We start from the raw sequence: 15,610 nt of genomic DNA, 5'->3' as shown, positions 1-15,610 counted from the left end.
TTTATTTTAATGGCAGCCAAAAAAAGTCAAACTTGATTTCATGGCGTGAAGTATGGCTAACTGAAATAAACTCCTTTAAATTTTAGCAACCTTCCAAATTTATTCATACTCTTCACTACAACAGGTGCCCTTAAATCATTTATTACGAGCTGATGATTCAGAATTTTTTTACTGAAGACAGACAAAATTGCATAGTCGGTTGATAAAAAGAGATCAAAGATGAGCAAATGGTCGCAATTTGTTGTCTCGTCTAAGAACTACGGGCGATTTCAAACAAAGTATCCGTTACTCATTTGCTTTCCACATATCGGGATACCTTGTTAGGAACTGGAGTCGAATGACATTCAGAGAGGTACACAGGTGTGTTTGCCTGCCATAAAAACTAGACAGCCCGCGTTAATTTTTTATACTAGCAGAAACTCACAAAAAGCCATTACTCACAAATTTTTAATTATGTTTTGCCTGTTCGTCTCCGTAACCACTAGCTCATGTGAAGGGAGAATTTTACCCGGCAAAATGTAGTGGACCTCTTTTTACGGAAGGGACAATGCTTGAGGGCGAGGCCGCATGCATTTTCTTGGTAAACTTGTTTAATGTTTTCAAATGACACTTCGCAGACAAAAAGACGTCAAATTTGATTTCGGAAAATTTGGCTCTACTCGACCTGGAATGATATTTACAAGGAGTTATGATTATGGAAAAGTGGATTTTAACAGGAAAACTGGCATGTCAAATCTGTTTTTCCCTGGTCAGGCAAGGTCATCACAGGGGTAGGAGGTTAGTAGAGTATTATTCTACTTTTCTAGTCCCTAAATAGGGGAGTTAACTTACAAAAAAGCCAAGCTATCTCTATTACCTCGAAAAGTCGCCCGGGTGATTCGATGAAATGGAGCTAAAATGAACTCCGCCCAAGAAGAACGATCCATCCAAATCCGTCCATGGTGAAATAAATGGTTTGATTTCTTTACATTCAACAGTCAGCGTCCATAAGCTGGAGAATCGACTTCATTTTTACGAATATTTTCTATTTTAACATTCCATAATGTTTTTTTGGTGAATGGTTAATGAGTCCCATACGTATCTCCAGTTGATGTTTTAATATGAATTGATCGTTTTGTGGTGTTAGAATTTGAGGAACAAAAATAACACACTAAACCTTATTTTTTTCGCACTTAATGCGCTAAAGCAAGCTTAATTGCCACAATATGCTAGGGAACAAATTTCTCGGAGTAGCTGTTTAAGATGCAAAAACGGTTTTGAAAGTTATCAAAAATTAAAAACGTAATGGGAGGCTTACTGCTTTTAGCAGCGCACACGACATTGAATGGCAGTTATTAGATAGGATGAATAAGTAGGTGAATATTGCAATTTCATTCAACCTCCCACATTCCAAAAAAGTTTAAACACATTCTGTTAATGAACACCAAACAGGGCATTAAAAAGAGGCGAGAACATTTTTTCTCTAAACATATTATACGAGCATCTTGAATACTGGTATCTTGATCTCGACTTTACATGTCTATAAAATAGTAATGGCAGATGGTGTAATTGATCTTAGCATGTGCATGTTCTAATAATAGCGAAAGAAAAGAAGATAAGGGAAGGAAGCTTTTTTATTTTCTCTTTTCTTTTGCTGAACTGCATTAGGTTTAGGCGTGAACAACTTCACTAATTTCCACTGATTCCTTTAATACATTTCAGATCGTCTTGGTTTTATTTGACCAATTTTTTTTTAAGAGGGCAGTTACGAAAACAAAATTCAACATTTGTGAAGTATCAGTCCAAGAGACCTGGTAGCCTCTCAAAACTTGAAACAAATCAAGACATAACAGGTACGAGGAGAAGCTTTATTTGCCCTACATTAAACGGTGTGAAGGACTTGACAAATGAGCGAAAACGAAAGTTGAAGCCACATAGCTAATTGTCTCTAAAAACTCAGTCTAGGTAAATTGGGCATGGTAATTAAGATCATTACAATGCCAGAGTTGTGTTCAAGACTGTCATTAAAACAGCTTAAAGTTAGATCGGTTGACCAACACCAAGATTTCAAACATTTGCAGAGAATCGCGCCCATTTCATAGAAAGTCCCAAGTTTTGATCATTCAGCGATAGCCTGTACAAGGCACTGATAATGACACTGTGAAAACAAATGTTGGAAACTAAAAGCTTATGAGACCTTAATGAGTCCATGGAAGAACACTTTCCAGTACGATGGTCACACTTCTAAGACACATAACCACACAAAGCCTCGAACGTTGCACCAAACAAGGCGTCCAATTAGTTTTTCAGATTTTGCATGCTTGGCATTCCTTTGCGGGAGCTCCCTCGGGGTGAGCAACTACTTCAAAAACCCTTTCCGCTGCAGAGTTGCGCGGCCGGGAGAAACCTTTCTGTGAATCCAAATTTACAGGAGGGCCATCCCAGGTACTAAATTAAACACCGAACAACGATGTAAATTGGATCTCAGCTTACAGATTCATTCAACAGAACAGAATGTTCCTCGACACATACTGAATCAATTTTTTTATGGTGACAAGACAAATGGAAATACACGGTACGCTTTTAAAGTATTTCCTGCTTTCCAATGGTTAAACTCAGAAGAAAGGAATTTCAAAATTGTTTCTTAAGAAGGGAAAAAAGGAGTGGGTTTGCGCTCACAATCTCCTTTCCATAAAGCAAAACCATAGCCTTTGGATGTTCTATTTCTCCGGGCTGTAACGAGAAAATTTTGAGGTAGTTATATAATCACCACCTTTGAATAGGATTCCCACATAAAGCCAGCCTGACAACTGAGGATTCAACAAGGAGTGAACTTTTCCTTGAAAGGATGCCCCGCTGAACTCAAAGAGTAGAGATAGGTAAATATCTTTCCCTTTTACTCCATCCGTGATCCCGAGATGTCCTTCAACACCGGCTATGGCTGTTAGTGTACTGGAACCCTGATTAGCACCTCACCCAGCGGTTTCCTTGTCTTTTGAAAGGAGTGGTGCAGCCTCTAAATATTGGGCAGTTCGTGGGCATTTCATCACAAACGCGGCAATTGTAAGGCCTCAAACCACTTCTCGAAAAAATTTTCAGCTTTTTGGGTTAACGATTGATGAGTCAACTGCCATGATTCCGAAACAAGAGATGACAATTTTCTCTTAGATCCGATCTTATGAAGGAGACACTTGCATTTTTTTTTTTGACAGAAACGCTAAGACATTACCCAATAGACGAGTATTCCTCCAAAATCTTTTTACCCTTATAATAATTCAGGCTCACATATTTGTCAGGCCTAGTTTTAGCGAAAAAGCAGTGTATATGTTCGAACAGCGTGGCTACTGGACTTGGTCTATGTCTGTCAAAGATTTAGGGCCATTGCCGAGGGTTTGATGCCCGGAAAGAAAACCATTAATTATCGTCCAGCCGAGGATCTGTTTTGGTCGTTGCTTTTCTCTCAAAGGCAAACAACTTAGTTGCTAACTTGCACTATGGCAAAGTTTATCTCCTTCGTCGTCTGCCGTTGGTTGAGAAGCGCCCGGTCAGCACAACTGGTCTAAATAATATGTATCTCAATGCATTAATGCATCAATTTCGGGCTGAATTCATGCATACACCTTGAGGCTTGGAGAAAGATATGCTTGCCAGAGCATTCTTAAAAGGTTCTGAGCAAGGGAACCAAGAATATACTTCCCCTAGCTTGGTTAACCTCTTGGGCCTATGGAGGTGAGATGGGGGCTCCAGCCATCGATTTTTTCTTGATTACAAGAGATAGAAGCCATCTTCATTTGAAGCGAAATAACAGACCGATGGGAGTGCCTCAGAGTAAAGCCAAGTTTTCTTTCAATACGAGCTAATTATTACGAAGCACCAGGTGACCTCCGTGAAGTATAATTCCAGAATCGTATTATCAGGAGATCCCGGGATTTTGGATGAATCGAAAGCGTAAGATTCGGTAATAGTCCTAGTGTGATGTGTTACTATGGCAACAGAAAGTAGAAGAATGCAAAAAAGTTCAAGAATGTTTTAGACGGGATTCATTTTATTGCATCCACCAACAACTCGTATTTTCTTCTTCGAGGTGAGTTTGGGAACTTCGTAACCTTTGTACTAAAACAATACTCACAACAAGGATACTATTCGTAAAACTCGAGATTGCAATTACTGTAACCGAATTCTTCAACAACTATGAAGTGAAATTTTAGTTTTTGGAGAGTGACAATCATTTCCAACAACTAGTAGTGAGCTGGTAAAGCTATTGATCTTTTTATTGTAAATAGCGCTATAAAAGCAATAAATATTTTATTATCTGACTAGCTCCGTGAGCGGGCAAGATGAACCAAATCGCGCGCTCTGATTGGCTACCCGAGCGGGCAAGATGGAGCGATACTGCCCGCTCGGGATTTCTCGCTTGGTCCCGCAAGATCAAAGATCATTTTTTGGTGTTTTAAGTCATATAATAATCCTTTATTGACCAAGATTGTTCGGTCAAGATGACTGGATATTGGCCTCGTTCTTTTTTTGCGTGTTTATGGACCTCGACTTCGTCTCGGTCCATAAACACGCAAAAAAAGAACTTGGCCAATATCCAGTCATCTTGACCTCACGCTTGGTCAATAACCAATACGTATGATTCACCGGCTGGGAGGTCCGTATAGGGAAAAATTGTGCCTGAGGTCTTGAGTACGGCCCGAGGCCGCAGCCAAGGCCGAGGGCACAGTTTTTCCCTATACGGACCGACCTAAGCCGGTGAATAACCTTTTTTTTTTTTGAAAATGAACATGGCAAACTGGTTTGCAGAATGTCTTTCTACGCGCTCTACGTCGCACTGTTACGGTTGAAAAAATGATAGATTAACGATAAAACAGAACTTCAAATATCTCTTGGTGCAAAAAATATAAAAAACAAACAGTGATATTTCTTGGCAAGCACAGAGAAATGAGCGAAACAAACTAAACAATTATGTTTGAAAAATTCATACAAACAGGCGAATAATTTTCTACGTATTAAAATGCTTTGTCTTGTTGAAAATAAAACGAAATTTCTTAAAACAGGAGGAACAAATTTAGTTAAAAATACGCAAACCTCTGTCTCTGCCTTCATATCTTACTATTTCAAGGATTCATCTTTGTTTCTCTGTCAAGTCCTTCAGAAATCAGTGCGAAACTTAGAAAACTACCCCAAAAAAACTTTTTGACATTAGTTCACAGCGTTGCGATTTGTTTAAATATTTAAGCGACGAATCCGTATTTTCTTTAATGAAGCAAAATAGAACGAGATTATAAAATAGAACTCCAAAGAAAATAACCGAAGAAGTTCAACGTCGTGTCAACAGTGCAAGAAAACCATCAACTCGAAAACAGCAAACCATATGAATACTCGCCTTTTTGAAGAATAACCAGGCCTTTCATTCCATTGCAGATGTTTTTCCTTCTCTTTGCAACGGTTAGCAAGCGAAAACTTGCATTTTAAGAGGTGAAATCCAATGCTTCGTTGCGCCGTAGTGAGAACATTTTCAATTCGGTCAGTGTAAAACGCAGAATGCAGACTGCAGACTGCACACCAGGGGTAAAATGAAGACTGAGGTTATAACGTCACAATAACTGTTGAAAAAGCCCAAACCCCTTTAGCCCAAACCCCTTAGAAATGCTAACCTTAGGCCTAATTAGGCCTAAAATATACTTAGGCTTAACTGTTAGCATTTCTAATGGATTTGGGCTTCTTTCAACAGTTAAAATATAACCTCAGTCTGCATTTTACCCTCTGCAGTCTGCGTTTTACATTGACCGATTTTCAATTAGTCAAGAAAATTTCAGCACGGAACAGATTTCGGACCGTGGTCCGTATCGTAAAAAGCTGGACCGGCTATGAGCGTGCGATTAACCAATCGGATTCAAGGATTTAGGATTCCGGCCGCTAAGATTCTTCAGAAAAAAATAATTTATCGTTATTAATTTATTATTAGTAGTAGTATATACCACACAAGTGAATAGTGCTTTTGGCGTGCGCTGATTGGCTAGCGCGGAGGTGATTATCCAAGTACTATTCACCTCCGAGCAGCCGAAGAGAAACAAAATGGCTTCCCGTTTCGCTTCGATTTCCGAAAAGGAAATTCTTTCAATGAACGAGGAGGCTGTACCGAAAAACACAAAAATGGCAACAAAGTTTGGTGTAACGGTATTTAATGGTAAGTTATGTAATCTCTCCAGCCTCATATTCTAAGGCAAAAAATCAAAATGCAATGCCTTGTTTACGAAAACTGTCGAGCACTAAATCACAATGAAAAAAAATGAAACAATCTGATGTTTTTCAGCTTGGTTTCAACAACAAGAGCAATTTAACTCAACCATTGTGTGCCTGCAAAATATCCACCACACTTAATTAATAATTGTTAATTATTATCATTATTGTTATTATTATTATTATTATTATTATTATTATTGTTATTGTTATTGTTATTGTTATTGTTATTGTTATTATTATTATTATTATTATTAAGAAAAAATCATTGTTCATTTGCCTAAAGTTAATTCAACCAAGTTTGGTTAAGTTCAAGGAGATACACCGCTGCAAAATTATGTCTTTTTGTTAAGGTAATAAAAAAGTGAGACTTTGACAATTAATGCATAGTATAAATAGATGTTCACAGATGTTTTACGGTTTTTGCATAGTTATTTACTTCTTTGGTTTGCTAAAATTGCATTCATAACTGCGAGGATCATAGTTTCACTTGATTTCATTTCCACATTTCAATATAAAATTCATTTCATATATCATTTCGTTCAATGAATAAAGTGTCGTTGCTTTCCGTACGCTCTCAACAGCTAAGCAAATCAATTGCTCTAAAGAAAGAGATTTTCTTAGATGATTACTTTTACAGATTTTTTGACGGTGTGATTGCCAAACTTAAGCCAAAAAATTGACAACCTTCAAAAATGTGGCTCGCTTGACTTACTTCTTCTCTCAACTCGCACATGAAAAAAAAGCAAAAATGTATAACTTTAATCCAAACAATTTTAAATAAATGGCCAAAGTTTTGGCAGAAGGCAGTACATAAGCCAAGGACAGGGAGGGGAGAGCGGAGAGCTATAGCCCCCCCACCTTTTTCCTACGGCGCCTGCGTCCTCCGCGGCGCCTGCAGTATTGAAAATGGCCTCGTATTTTAGCGCCTAGCTGTAATCCTCAAGACTCTAACAGGGTTCTAAAGTAATGTTGTTTCTATAAATACCAACTGTACTTTGAGAATTATGGCAACATATATGAGACACTGAGGATAATGCACAAATCTAAAAATAGTTTCAAGCTGTATTCAGAAGTACTGGTGATCGCTCAGGTCACTATTGTGACATTGGCAGAATATTTTTGCAATAATGTGAAGGAGTACTTGTTGCCATAGTGACAGTGCTTGTTGCCATAAGAAAGTACAAATCACCTGGAGTTGGCGAGAGGGCGTTTTCTGCTGTAATAAGATTTTCATTGAAACTCACCAAAGAAAGATAAATGGTTGAATTGAAAGCCTCTTTTCTCTTTGTAAGTGATATCTATGGCGGTTTCGTGTTCACCATGAATTTTTTGCGATAAAACACATATTCCTTGTCGATGGTAATGTTTAGTTGTGACAATATTATGGCGCATTTTTACTCTTAATTGCTCCGAAAGTGAAATGAAAATTGATTTTTGGGCTTATGAGCATCCTCGACAATTAAACAATCGTTTGGAAGTTTAGCCTGCATCATGTTTGAGAAAAAATTGGACTCCAAGTATAATCAACATTTAAACTCGATTTCCAGGGTATTATTTCTCGCAAATTTGTTAATGAAAAAGCAACATGGAGTTTTAATGAAAAGCTGATAACAAAGCCGTCTATATAGTATTAAGGGTTGCAACTTATTATTGTAGGACATCGATGGCTTGTTCTTCATAAAAGATTGCATCTCCGGTCAGGATAAGAATATTGACAGAAATGAGGAGTCAAATATCTTATTATATCTATTTGCAAGGGTATTTATACTTATTGAAACAAAGAATACTGGTTTGATCACTTCAAGTGAGCCTGAAAATATTAAGACCTGAAAGGATGGCGATAGCGGTTCATTATTCCAAGTAAGCCCCAAACCTCACTTGTCTTCAATGATCTTGGACTATAATAATTTTAGTCCTTGGCAATGAAATTAGACAATAGTTGGTTAAAATTATATGAGCACGGCATGTCTTCATAAAGTTTAACATTTTATGCGATACCTTATTTTTCAACAGCAACAACAAATCAAGAACACATCAAGGCTTGTAAGCTATCCGAAGCGATCCTTTCGAGCCGAATGTCCGGTCCCTGTAAGGTTGACGTTTCAGCGCACCAAACATAATACGTTAGATATTTGAGCAGATTTGAAAAGCTCGAGTTTCTTGTCGTACACAATTCTTTAACCTGTAATTTAACATGCGCCAAAACTAGAACTATAACCGTGTGGTTCACCATTGTTATATACGGCCGTGGAAGACTACCACGGGAAACCTTTGAGAACCACATTAATTCCATCTTCCTTTTTAAACAACATGTTAGCTGCTTTTCAACAAATAATACGTTCTAAAAATATTTACGATATCAGTCTAACCTGAGAACTATTCTTCAAAGTACTATGGCCCCATGCTTTCGTGGGATTTCTTGTGCAACCTTTAATATACTCTTGTTTTAATACCATCGAAAGCCCGACATACATTAACTCCTTAATATAGCCCTTAATATAGTCGAGGAAATATTCCTTTTCTCGAAGGGTTTGGTTCGATCATTTTCGGCCGACTGTCATAAAACGCCCAAGATAGTACTTTGTTTGAGTAATTTCATTAAAACGAATCCATTTAAATCCAAAACTTGTTTCATTGTCGACAAATGAAGTTATATGAAGCCAACTAAGCCAAATTTGCAACCTCTTGAATTTGTATAATGAAAGCACGTGAAGCCTTTTACCACGGCTGGTGGTTTTAAGCTTTACCGGTCGGTGCAGGGCGATTATTCAATACAACAGGTAAAACTCAAACCTTCAGTTAAGGGTTTTCTTTAAAGTTCAATGAATTTTATTCAATTGTCTCTGGGATCATCATCAGTCCAAGAATGCCATGAGTCTGAAAGATTGCAATGGAATTCCCTGTGGTAGAATTATCAACATAGACGAAGCTTATGCAACATGCGGGCCACAAGTTTACGAAAGGGAGCATACCTGAAGCCTTTGTTGGACGAGTGTTTTTCCAAAAATTATTGTCTTTACGAAGCATTCTCCGAGTAGGTTTTTTTTAGCCTATTTGAGTTTATTTGTATAGGCTCGGGAAAATACTCTTGTCTTAACACTTCGTTTTTTTTTTCTGGAAACACTTTAATAGCCCTTGTTGGGAAGACTAAACAACTGCCATGCACGTTGTTTCAATGTTACGAAATATCCTTTGTCTTTGTCAATAGAATCAAATTTTACCGATGTAGAACGTTTTTCAGTTTTTGTAATAATTAAAATGAGCGGGGCTTCGGATGATTTTTAGTCCTCATTGATTCAAACAATGATAATCAACTTGCATGCATGATCGGATAATAGTTTTAAGGCATTACTGACGGACGAAACGTGCCTCGATATTTTTTGGAAATGATACTCGTCTCCCATAGTAAATCTGAAAAAAAAAAATAATAAGAAGGTGAAAAGACGAAACATGAAGACAACAAGGAAAATATATTTCTTACCGTTATTTGTTAAGGTTACTAAAATCTAATAACCGATTTGTTTAAAATTTGCTATCAGTTCAAGAATTGGCGTGTAGGAATGGACAATTATGAACACGGAAATTTACTGCACATTCACACTCTGACGGCGACAATAAACACAAGTTACTGGCAAAAGTTTGATTTTTGTTTCATATATTTTCGTTCTGAGGTGCCATGCTAAAACAGGTAAGTGATTGTGATCTCGAAAAACCTCAAGTGGCTGCAAGAGTGTCTATGGATGATGGAATCAAACTGGTTGTTAAACTATCTTTGCATTGAAAAGAAGCCATCTGATTTTGTACCCTTAATTTGAATATTGCGTGCCGCTTGTATCGTCAGAAACGTTTGTTGGACTTTTTTTTACCGCGAAGACTGGTTTGATGAGGAGCCGCCGATGAAAATGTCACCGTGAAGTCGCCATTTCGAAGAATATTGTTTCGCTCTTTCCGTCGCTTTGTGGCCCACGCATCATCAAAAAAGCCAGGAACACTTTATATTCTCATAATCTTTTCGTTGTTTTCAACTAGTTTTAAAGCATAATTTTGAAGACAGTCACGCCGAAAGAAAATTACGAGTTGCACGACAAATCCGGCAGAGATGGTACTCCCACAATTCTATTAACCGTTGTAGATTTGCTACTAACTAAAAATTGTCCATGATTCGTTCGGTTTCATATCAGATTAAGCTTTGCCCTCTAAAGAACTTGTTGTTTCTTTTATTTTTTCATTTCAAGAATAAGTCAAGACCATATGGGCTTGACCGAGCGAGTTTCAGCTAGAGTAGCGGTGCCTTGCCAACCAGTCTTGCTTGTAATTTTACATATTAAGATTCTTTAAGTAACAATGACGAGAAATCCAGTGTATTTTTGCTTAAATTAGCAAACCAGAGACAAGATGCCGTCAGTATTATAACAATAATATTCAAGTAGTAAATGGTTTGTTGGGTAATGCGCAACCTTGTATGGGGAAGCAACCGACCATGTTCGCGCCATTTTGAACACACACTCATTCAGCAGTGATTCCTTAAGTCAAACTTGTATTCCTACATAATTAAAATTTGTAATCTCCAAATATTAGCATGAAATATTTAAGATCGCGGCTAATTTTGTCAGCCGCTTGTCTCTCCATGGATTTTCTTATCGTAGTCTTTTTGCTTTGCTACTAAAACGAACAACCAATATTCTGGAGTGGAAGAAGATGGCGCAAGAATTGTATATGCAAATTCTTCAGCTCCTGTCACATTCATCATGTCACAGCTTTAAGGGGCTAAGCATGGAATTTAAGGACTTTAAAGAACGATTTTAGCACATTTTTTTAGGTTGAATTCTTTTCTAAACTTGGTTCAGAAGTTTATGGACAAGTTCAAGATTTACATTATGGCGGGCATCGTACAAGTACACTAAGGACAAACTAATATGAGGGATTTTGTTGAGCAAATAGAAAATGAATTGTGGAAAAAGGATATGGTTTTGATACTCTTAGAATATTCATAATCTTTGCCGTGAAATATTTTAAAAGTACGAGCTAGAGACTAGGGTTATTTTGTGCTATATGAAAAGTATTTTTTACTCCTTAAATTTCTTTGTCACTCCCTAGTTTGTTACTCATGAATTCCCTTTGTTATGGGAATTCTCCTGAAAAGAAGCTATTATTCGAGTTCATGTTAACGGGACGTATTTCTTAGTAGATTCATCTTTTTTTCAACCCAGGAGTATAAACCTGAATATTCACATCTTCGTTTTAGATGCAATTAAGTGTGGCTGCAGACTTCAATTCCAATTCAACAGAGTCGGGTAAATGTGAATAGCAACTATAAGAATATTCATCAAGACTGGCGTTCTGGGTACTTTAACCTCGTTTGAACAAGTTCAATTGGAATCTGATTCCGGAGCGTATAATCACTCAAGCGTTCTAAGTTGCAAGTAATTTTATCATTCTATATCTCTCCTAAGGAGTCCTTCAGTACTATTCGCGATATGGCAGGTGCCGTGTGTTTTCTTCGTGTGGTTCTTTTCAACAGCTGACTAGCTTCAGTGCGTTTTCCAAAACAAGAGAATTTTCTCCTGGGCTATGGTCAAAGTGAACAAAAAGAGATGTTTTAGCGTTTTTTGTCCGTTTTGAATAACCTCTAAGGCTATGAATTCTATTTAATTGTTCCTATCTTTATTATCAAAGCCAACTATTTACTCTTAGACGAGTGTTAGCACGAATGGTCGGGAATTGTAATAGAATAGAAGGGAGTTTTTTGTCCCAAGGCATTTTTTCAGTGAGCTGCAAAGGCTGTAAGTGAGGCAAATGAAGATAGTTTTCATTTTCTTAATTCCTTTTTAAGCGGACAAATTCCTCGCTGTAAGCAGCTTAGCTTATAAATATATATGTATATATTTTAGTACTTTCGACATCAGCCAAACTGCATATCTGTCATTTGACAAAAATTGTTTTATTTTATTCCTATGCCAACAAGGGTGCTTTTTGAATGCTTTGACAGTTAAATGAAACTAACAAACACTCGCTGTTAACGGTTCTTCCTTGAGGAATTCATATTTCACAGTGTTTGAAAAATATTATTTCTGCCTATCGTTATTAAAAAGATATTGTTTATTATAGCAATACTGTGGAGCGCCCATTCATAGCTCAAATTATTAAGCATATAATTCAAAATGTTGTTTTTAGTTCTTAACAGTATTTTTCCTTTGGAGATCCCAGTCACAAAGCCTTATTTCAGCTGTTCAAAAATTGTCGCTTCTTATTTTTAACTATATAATCCTTTCTGGTGTATCCTCTTATCGTTCAATTCAGCCGGCAAACATTTTACTCAGGATACCTATGACGGTCGCAGTGTTCGAGATCGGATTTTTCTCTTTTTGAAATTTCAGTTTTCGATATAAGCACTTGAAATGATAGCCAGCCTTGTTTATTCACTTTACGGAAGATAGTTTTATTGGGAGACTTCTAATTAAGTCTTTCCGACCAACAGTATTTTGTGGAGAGAATAGTCGTGTGTAATACGACAACAGCTGTATTGGAGTTTGTCTTTGTTTTATAAGATGATCTCGTGTCGTGCTTTGTTAGCAGGGAAATTGGTTCGCATTTCGGGAAAAGCGCGGCTTCCGTGGAAACTGTCCTAGAAATTAAAAGCGTCAGAAGTTCCTCCTTCCCTCAGGGCTAGGCATTGTTTTAAAGATGGATCATCGCCGATATGGTTCCCGAGTAATTAGTTTCTGCGGGTAAAACTTTTCAGTAGTATCATTTATATAAAAGCACGTGCAACCTTCCATAAACGACCATAGAAAACAATGTGTAAGAAAGAGGTTTGGAGACTGACAGTATTGTGGTAAATTTTGCACCTTGGGAAAAAGATGCAAACAACCCGATAAAGACGACCTTCCATTTAAGATTAAAAAGGAGTTTCTTTTCGCTTAAGGTGTTACAAAAAACATGGTTTTTTAGTGTTCCTTGCAATTTTCGTTTGATTGTCCGTCCCTTCAGCCTTCAGTTTCGTCGTAAATAGCGACACATTTCGTATTCCTAAGAGCGAATAGCGAAAACATAGATTAAAACCAGAATATATAAACTGTGGTTAAATCTTGTAAACACAATTTACTCTGAGAAATCTTCATTTCTGTACCTATAGGAAATCCCAAAATGAAGAATCCTAGCGGGAGATTGCAACATCTTCCTCTTACACCTGCTGCAAATGAAATAATTACTTTCAAACCAAACCATTTCCCTTATTCATCGCACGAGCAGAATCTCATCTGTAACGTAAGCGATTTTTAGGTATTGTTTTCGAAAAGCTTGTTCTAAAATAAAGACTAAAATTTTCACCATAGAAATCGATAGTTAATTCAAATCTCCTCTTATTGGAGCCACGTCGCGTTTGCTTTCTAAATGAGACTAGTTAATACCAAGGAGCTGGTCTTTGAGTGAAACGTATTTTGCACGAGATGTTGCCTTAAATTTCCAAATTACTTTACTTTTAATTTACTTTTTCATTCGGTGAAATTATGATGTTATCAGAAGAAAATAAGCTAAGAATGTCACTCTAACAAAAAAAGAATTCGCTTTCTCCCATGATCCAAATTTTTTGGTCGATGGCACCCATATAAAAGCGCTTCTTATCCACAGAACAACCAGCAAGAGAAGACAAAAAGCTCTTGTTAATCAAAAAAGCCTTGCCATAATACACCACGCAAGGAAATTATGGATACGGGTGGTCTGATAGTACTGCCGGCGCGCAAGGCAAAGCAAAACAAATAAGATCGCTTTTCAGATGGATTTTACCTCGAACTAGAGTTTATTAAAACTTGTCGACTATTTAAGCACAATTCATTACAAATTTGGATTTTGAGAAAACTGTTTTTCACCTTAAGTGTTCTTTCGGGTAACTTAAACTTCGACGGCATTTCCGCAGCACCAGTGGGTTAAAAATGAAACAGAATTTCAGAAAATGACTTAAATTTATGACAATTATGGTGCGAGCGGTAAAATTTGTACAGCGTCAACAAATATACATCATACATGTTAATTCATAAAAGTCTCCTCAACGTATAAAATTTCAAAATATATATTTAAATACATATACTCTCCGGGCCAATGCCATTATTTTTTGACCAGCAGTAAAAGTTCTTCGCTGGACTGTTTGTAAGCAATTATAAGGGCTCGCTTTCATTGACATGCACCAGCGAACAAAGCCAACCTGAGCACGTAATTGACGTCTGTTGGGTGGTTCTATTTGAAGAAAAACCGTTTGAAAAGAGATGGACGTTTTCGTATTTGTCTTCATCTAATTTAACGATTCTCTGTCGTTCTTTCGATTCTATGCTAAACTAATAACGTCTTAACGGCTTTTCTTCACAAAAAACCTCCAAATTTACATATATTGCAAGTAATCCATTCAGCTTTTCATAAATGGGGAAATTGATTTTGCCAAAATGAAACAGGTGTAAGGCAAAATTATTTCGAGCCATATTAACATCAGACCTTGAATCGTGAATTCGAAATTTTGATCGCAGCGTAAATGAAAATGTGGCAAAATGAACGATGAATAACATTACTTCTAGCGGAAGTGATCAGTGCTTCGGAATTTTTTCTTTCCTTGTTAAGCTAATAGGGTCGTATGAAACATTTTTTACCTGCGGGCAGTTAAAGTGTTCGCGACAAGTTGTCGAAGATAGCGAAACATCGCCTTCCATCGCATTTCGCAAACGCATCGTTCTTCAAAGAAGTAATTTCACTCAATCGCGAGTTAGTAGTACTTCCTTTTGACAGACAGAGGCGAACAGTTAAGCATTTAAGAAAAAAATCTGCGACTTAAAAGTAAGAGAAATAAAGTCAGAAGTTGCTTGTCTCACAGGGCTAAAACAATAATTTTCTGTTTATAGCATAAATTGACCATATATAATTTACTCCAAATCTGCCGTTGATGTGCCTCGGTATGCATTCCTGAGCGTAGCGCTGGTCGGGCCTTACCATGAAGTTAGTTCCCCGACTTTACCAGCGAAAAATTAATTTCAACTATTGCAATTCCAGTCAGTGCACGGAAAATTTCATTCTCTTTTTCTTTTGCCGCTGGTTACAGAACCACACGCGTACAACATTTTTTGAGAGGTCCAGTTTTTCAGCAATTGACGCAATCTTGTCGCTCGAAGGTCTTGGGTTCATAGCGAAGTAAGCCTCAAGAGAACGCTTCTCGGCTGCTCCAATTGATGTACGCTTCCTCTTTTTATCCGAATTAGGAAGGAATTGGCTTGTTGTATTCTTACATTTGTATGCTTTCTCAGCCTCCTCTAGCCACGCCGTCAACACGGGTTTTAACGCCATCATATTATTGTGACTCAGTGTAAGCGATTCAAACCTGCAAATTGTAGACTGACTCAACGAG

General features: G+C 37.3%; 1 protein-coding gene and 1 long non-coding RNA gene across 4 annotated transcripts in view; one reads left to right on the top strand and one right to left on the bottom strand.

Annotated features, from left to right (window-relative positions):
• Window positions 1–261: 261 nt before the first annotated feature.
• The window catches only part of LOC138015193 (uncharacterized), a 27,162-nt gene continuing 11,813 nt past the window's right edge, over window positions 262–15,610 (top strand). The window contains exons 1-2 of the long non-coding RNA XR_011125512.1: window positions 262–777; window positions 1,702–1,832. This is a non-coding gene — a long non-coding RNA (uncharacterized lncRNA). The remainder of the gene's footprint in view (window positions 778–1,701; window positions 1,833–15,610) is intronic.
• The window catches only part of LOC138015192 (POU domain, class 4, transcription factor 3-like), a 4,731-nt gene continuing 3,121 nt past the window's right edge, over window positions 14,001–15,610 (bottom strand). For all 3 annotated transcript variants that reach the window (XM_068862147.1, XM_068862148.1, XM_068862145.1), the window contains one exon: window positions 14,001–15,610. This exon is cut by the window's right edge and continues 452 nt beyond it. In XM_068862147.1, coding sequence (XP_068718248.1) covers window positions 15,259–15,610 — 352 coding nt within the window. In that variant the 3' untranslated portion in view covers window positions 14,001–15,258.

This window comes from Montipora capricornis, chromosome 9, assembly GCF_036669925.1.
Source record: "Montipora capricornis isolate CH-2021 chromosome 9, ASM3666992v2, whole genome shotgun sequence".
NCBI lineage: Eukaryota > Metazoa > Cnidaria > Anthozoa > Scleractinia > Acroporidae > Montipora > Montipora capricornis.
The sequence above is the reverse complement of the archived record's forward strand: the minus strand, read 5'-3'. Positions and strand labels throughout refer to the sequence as shown.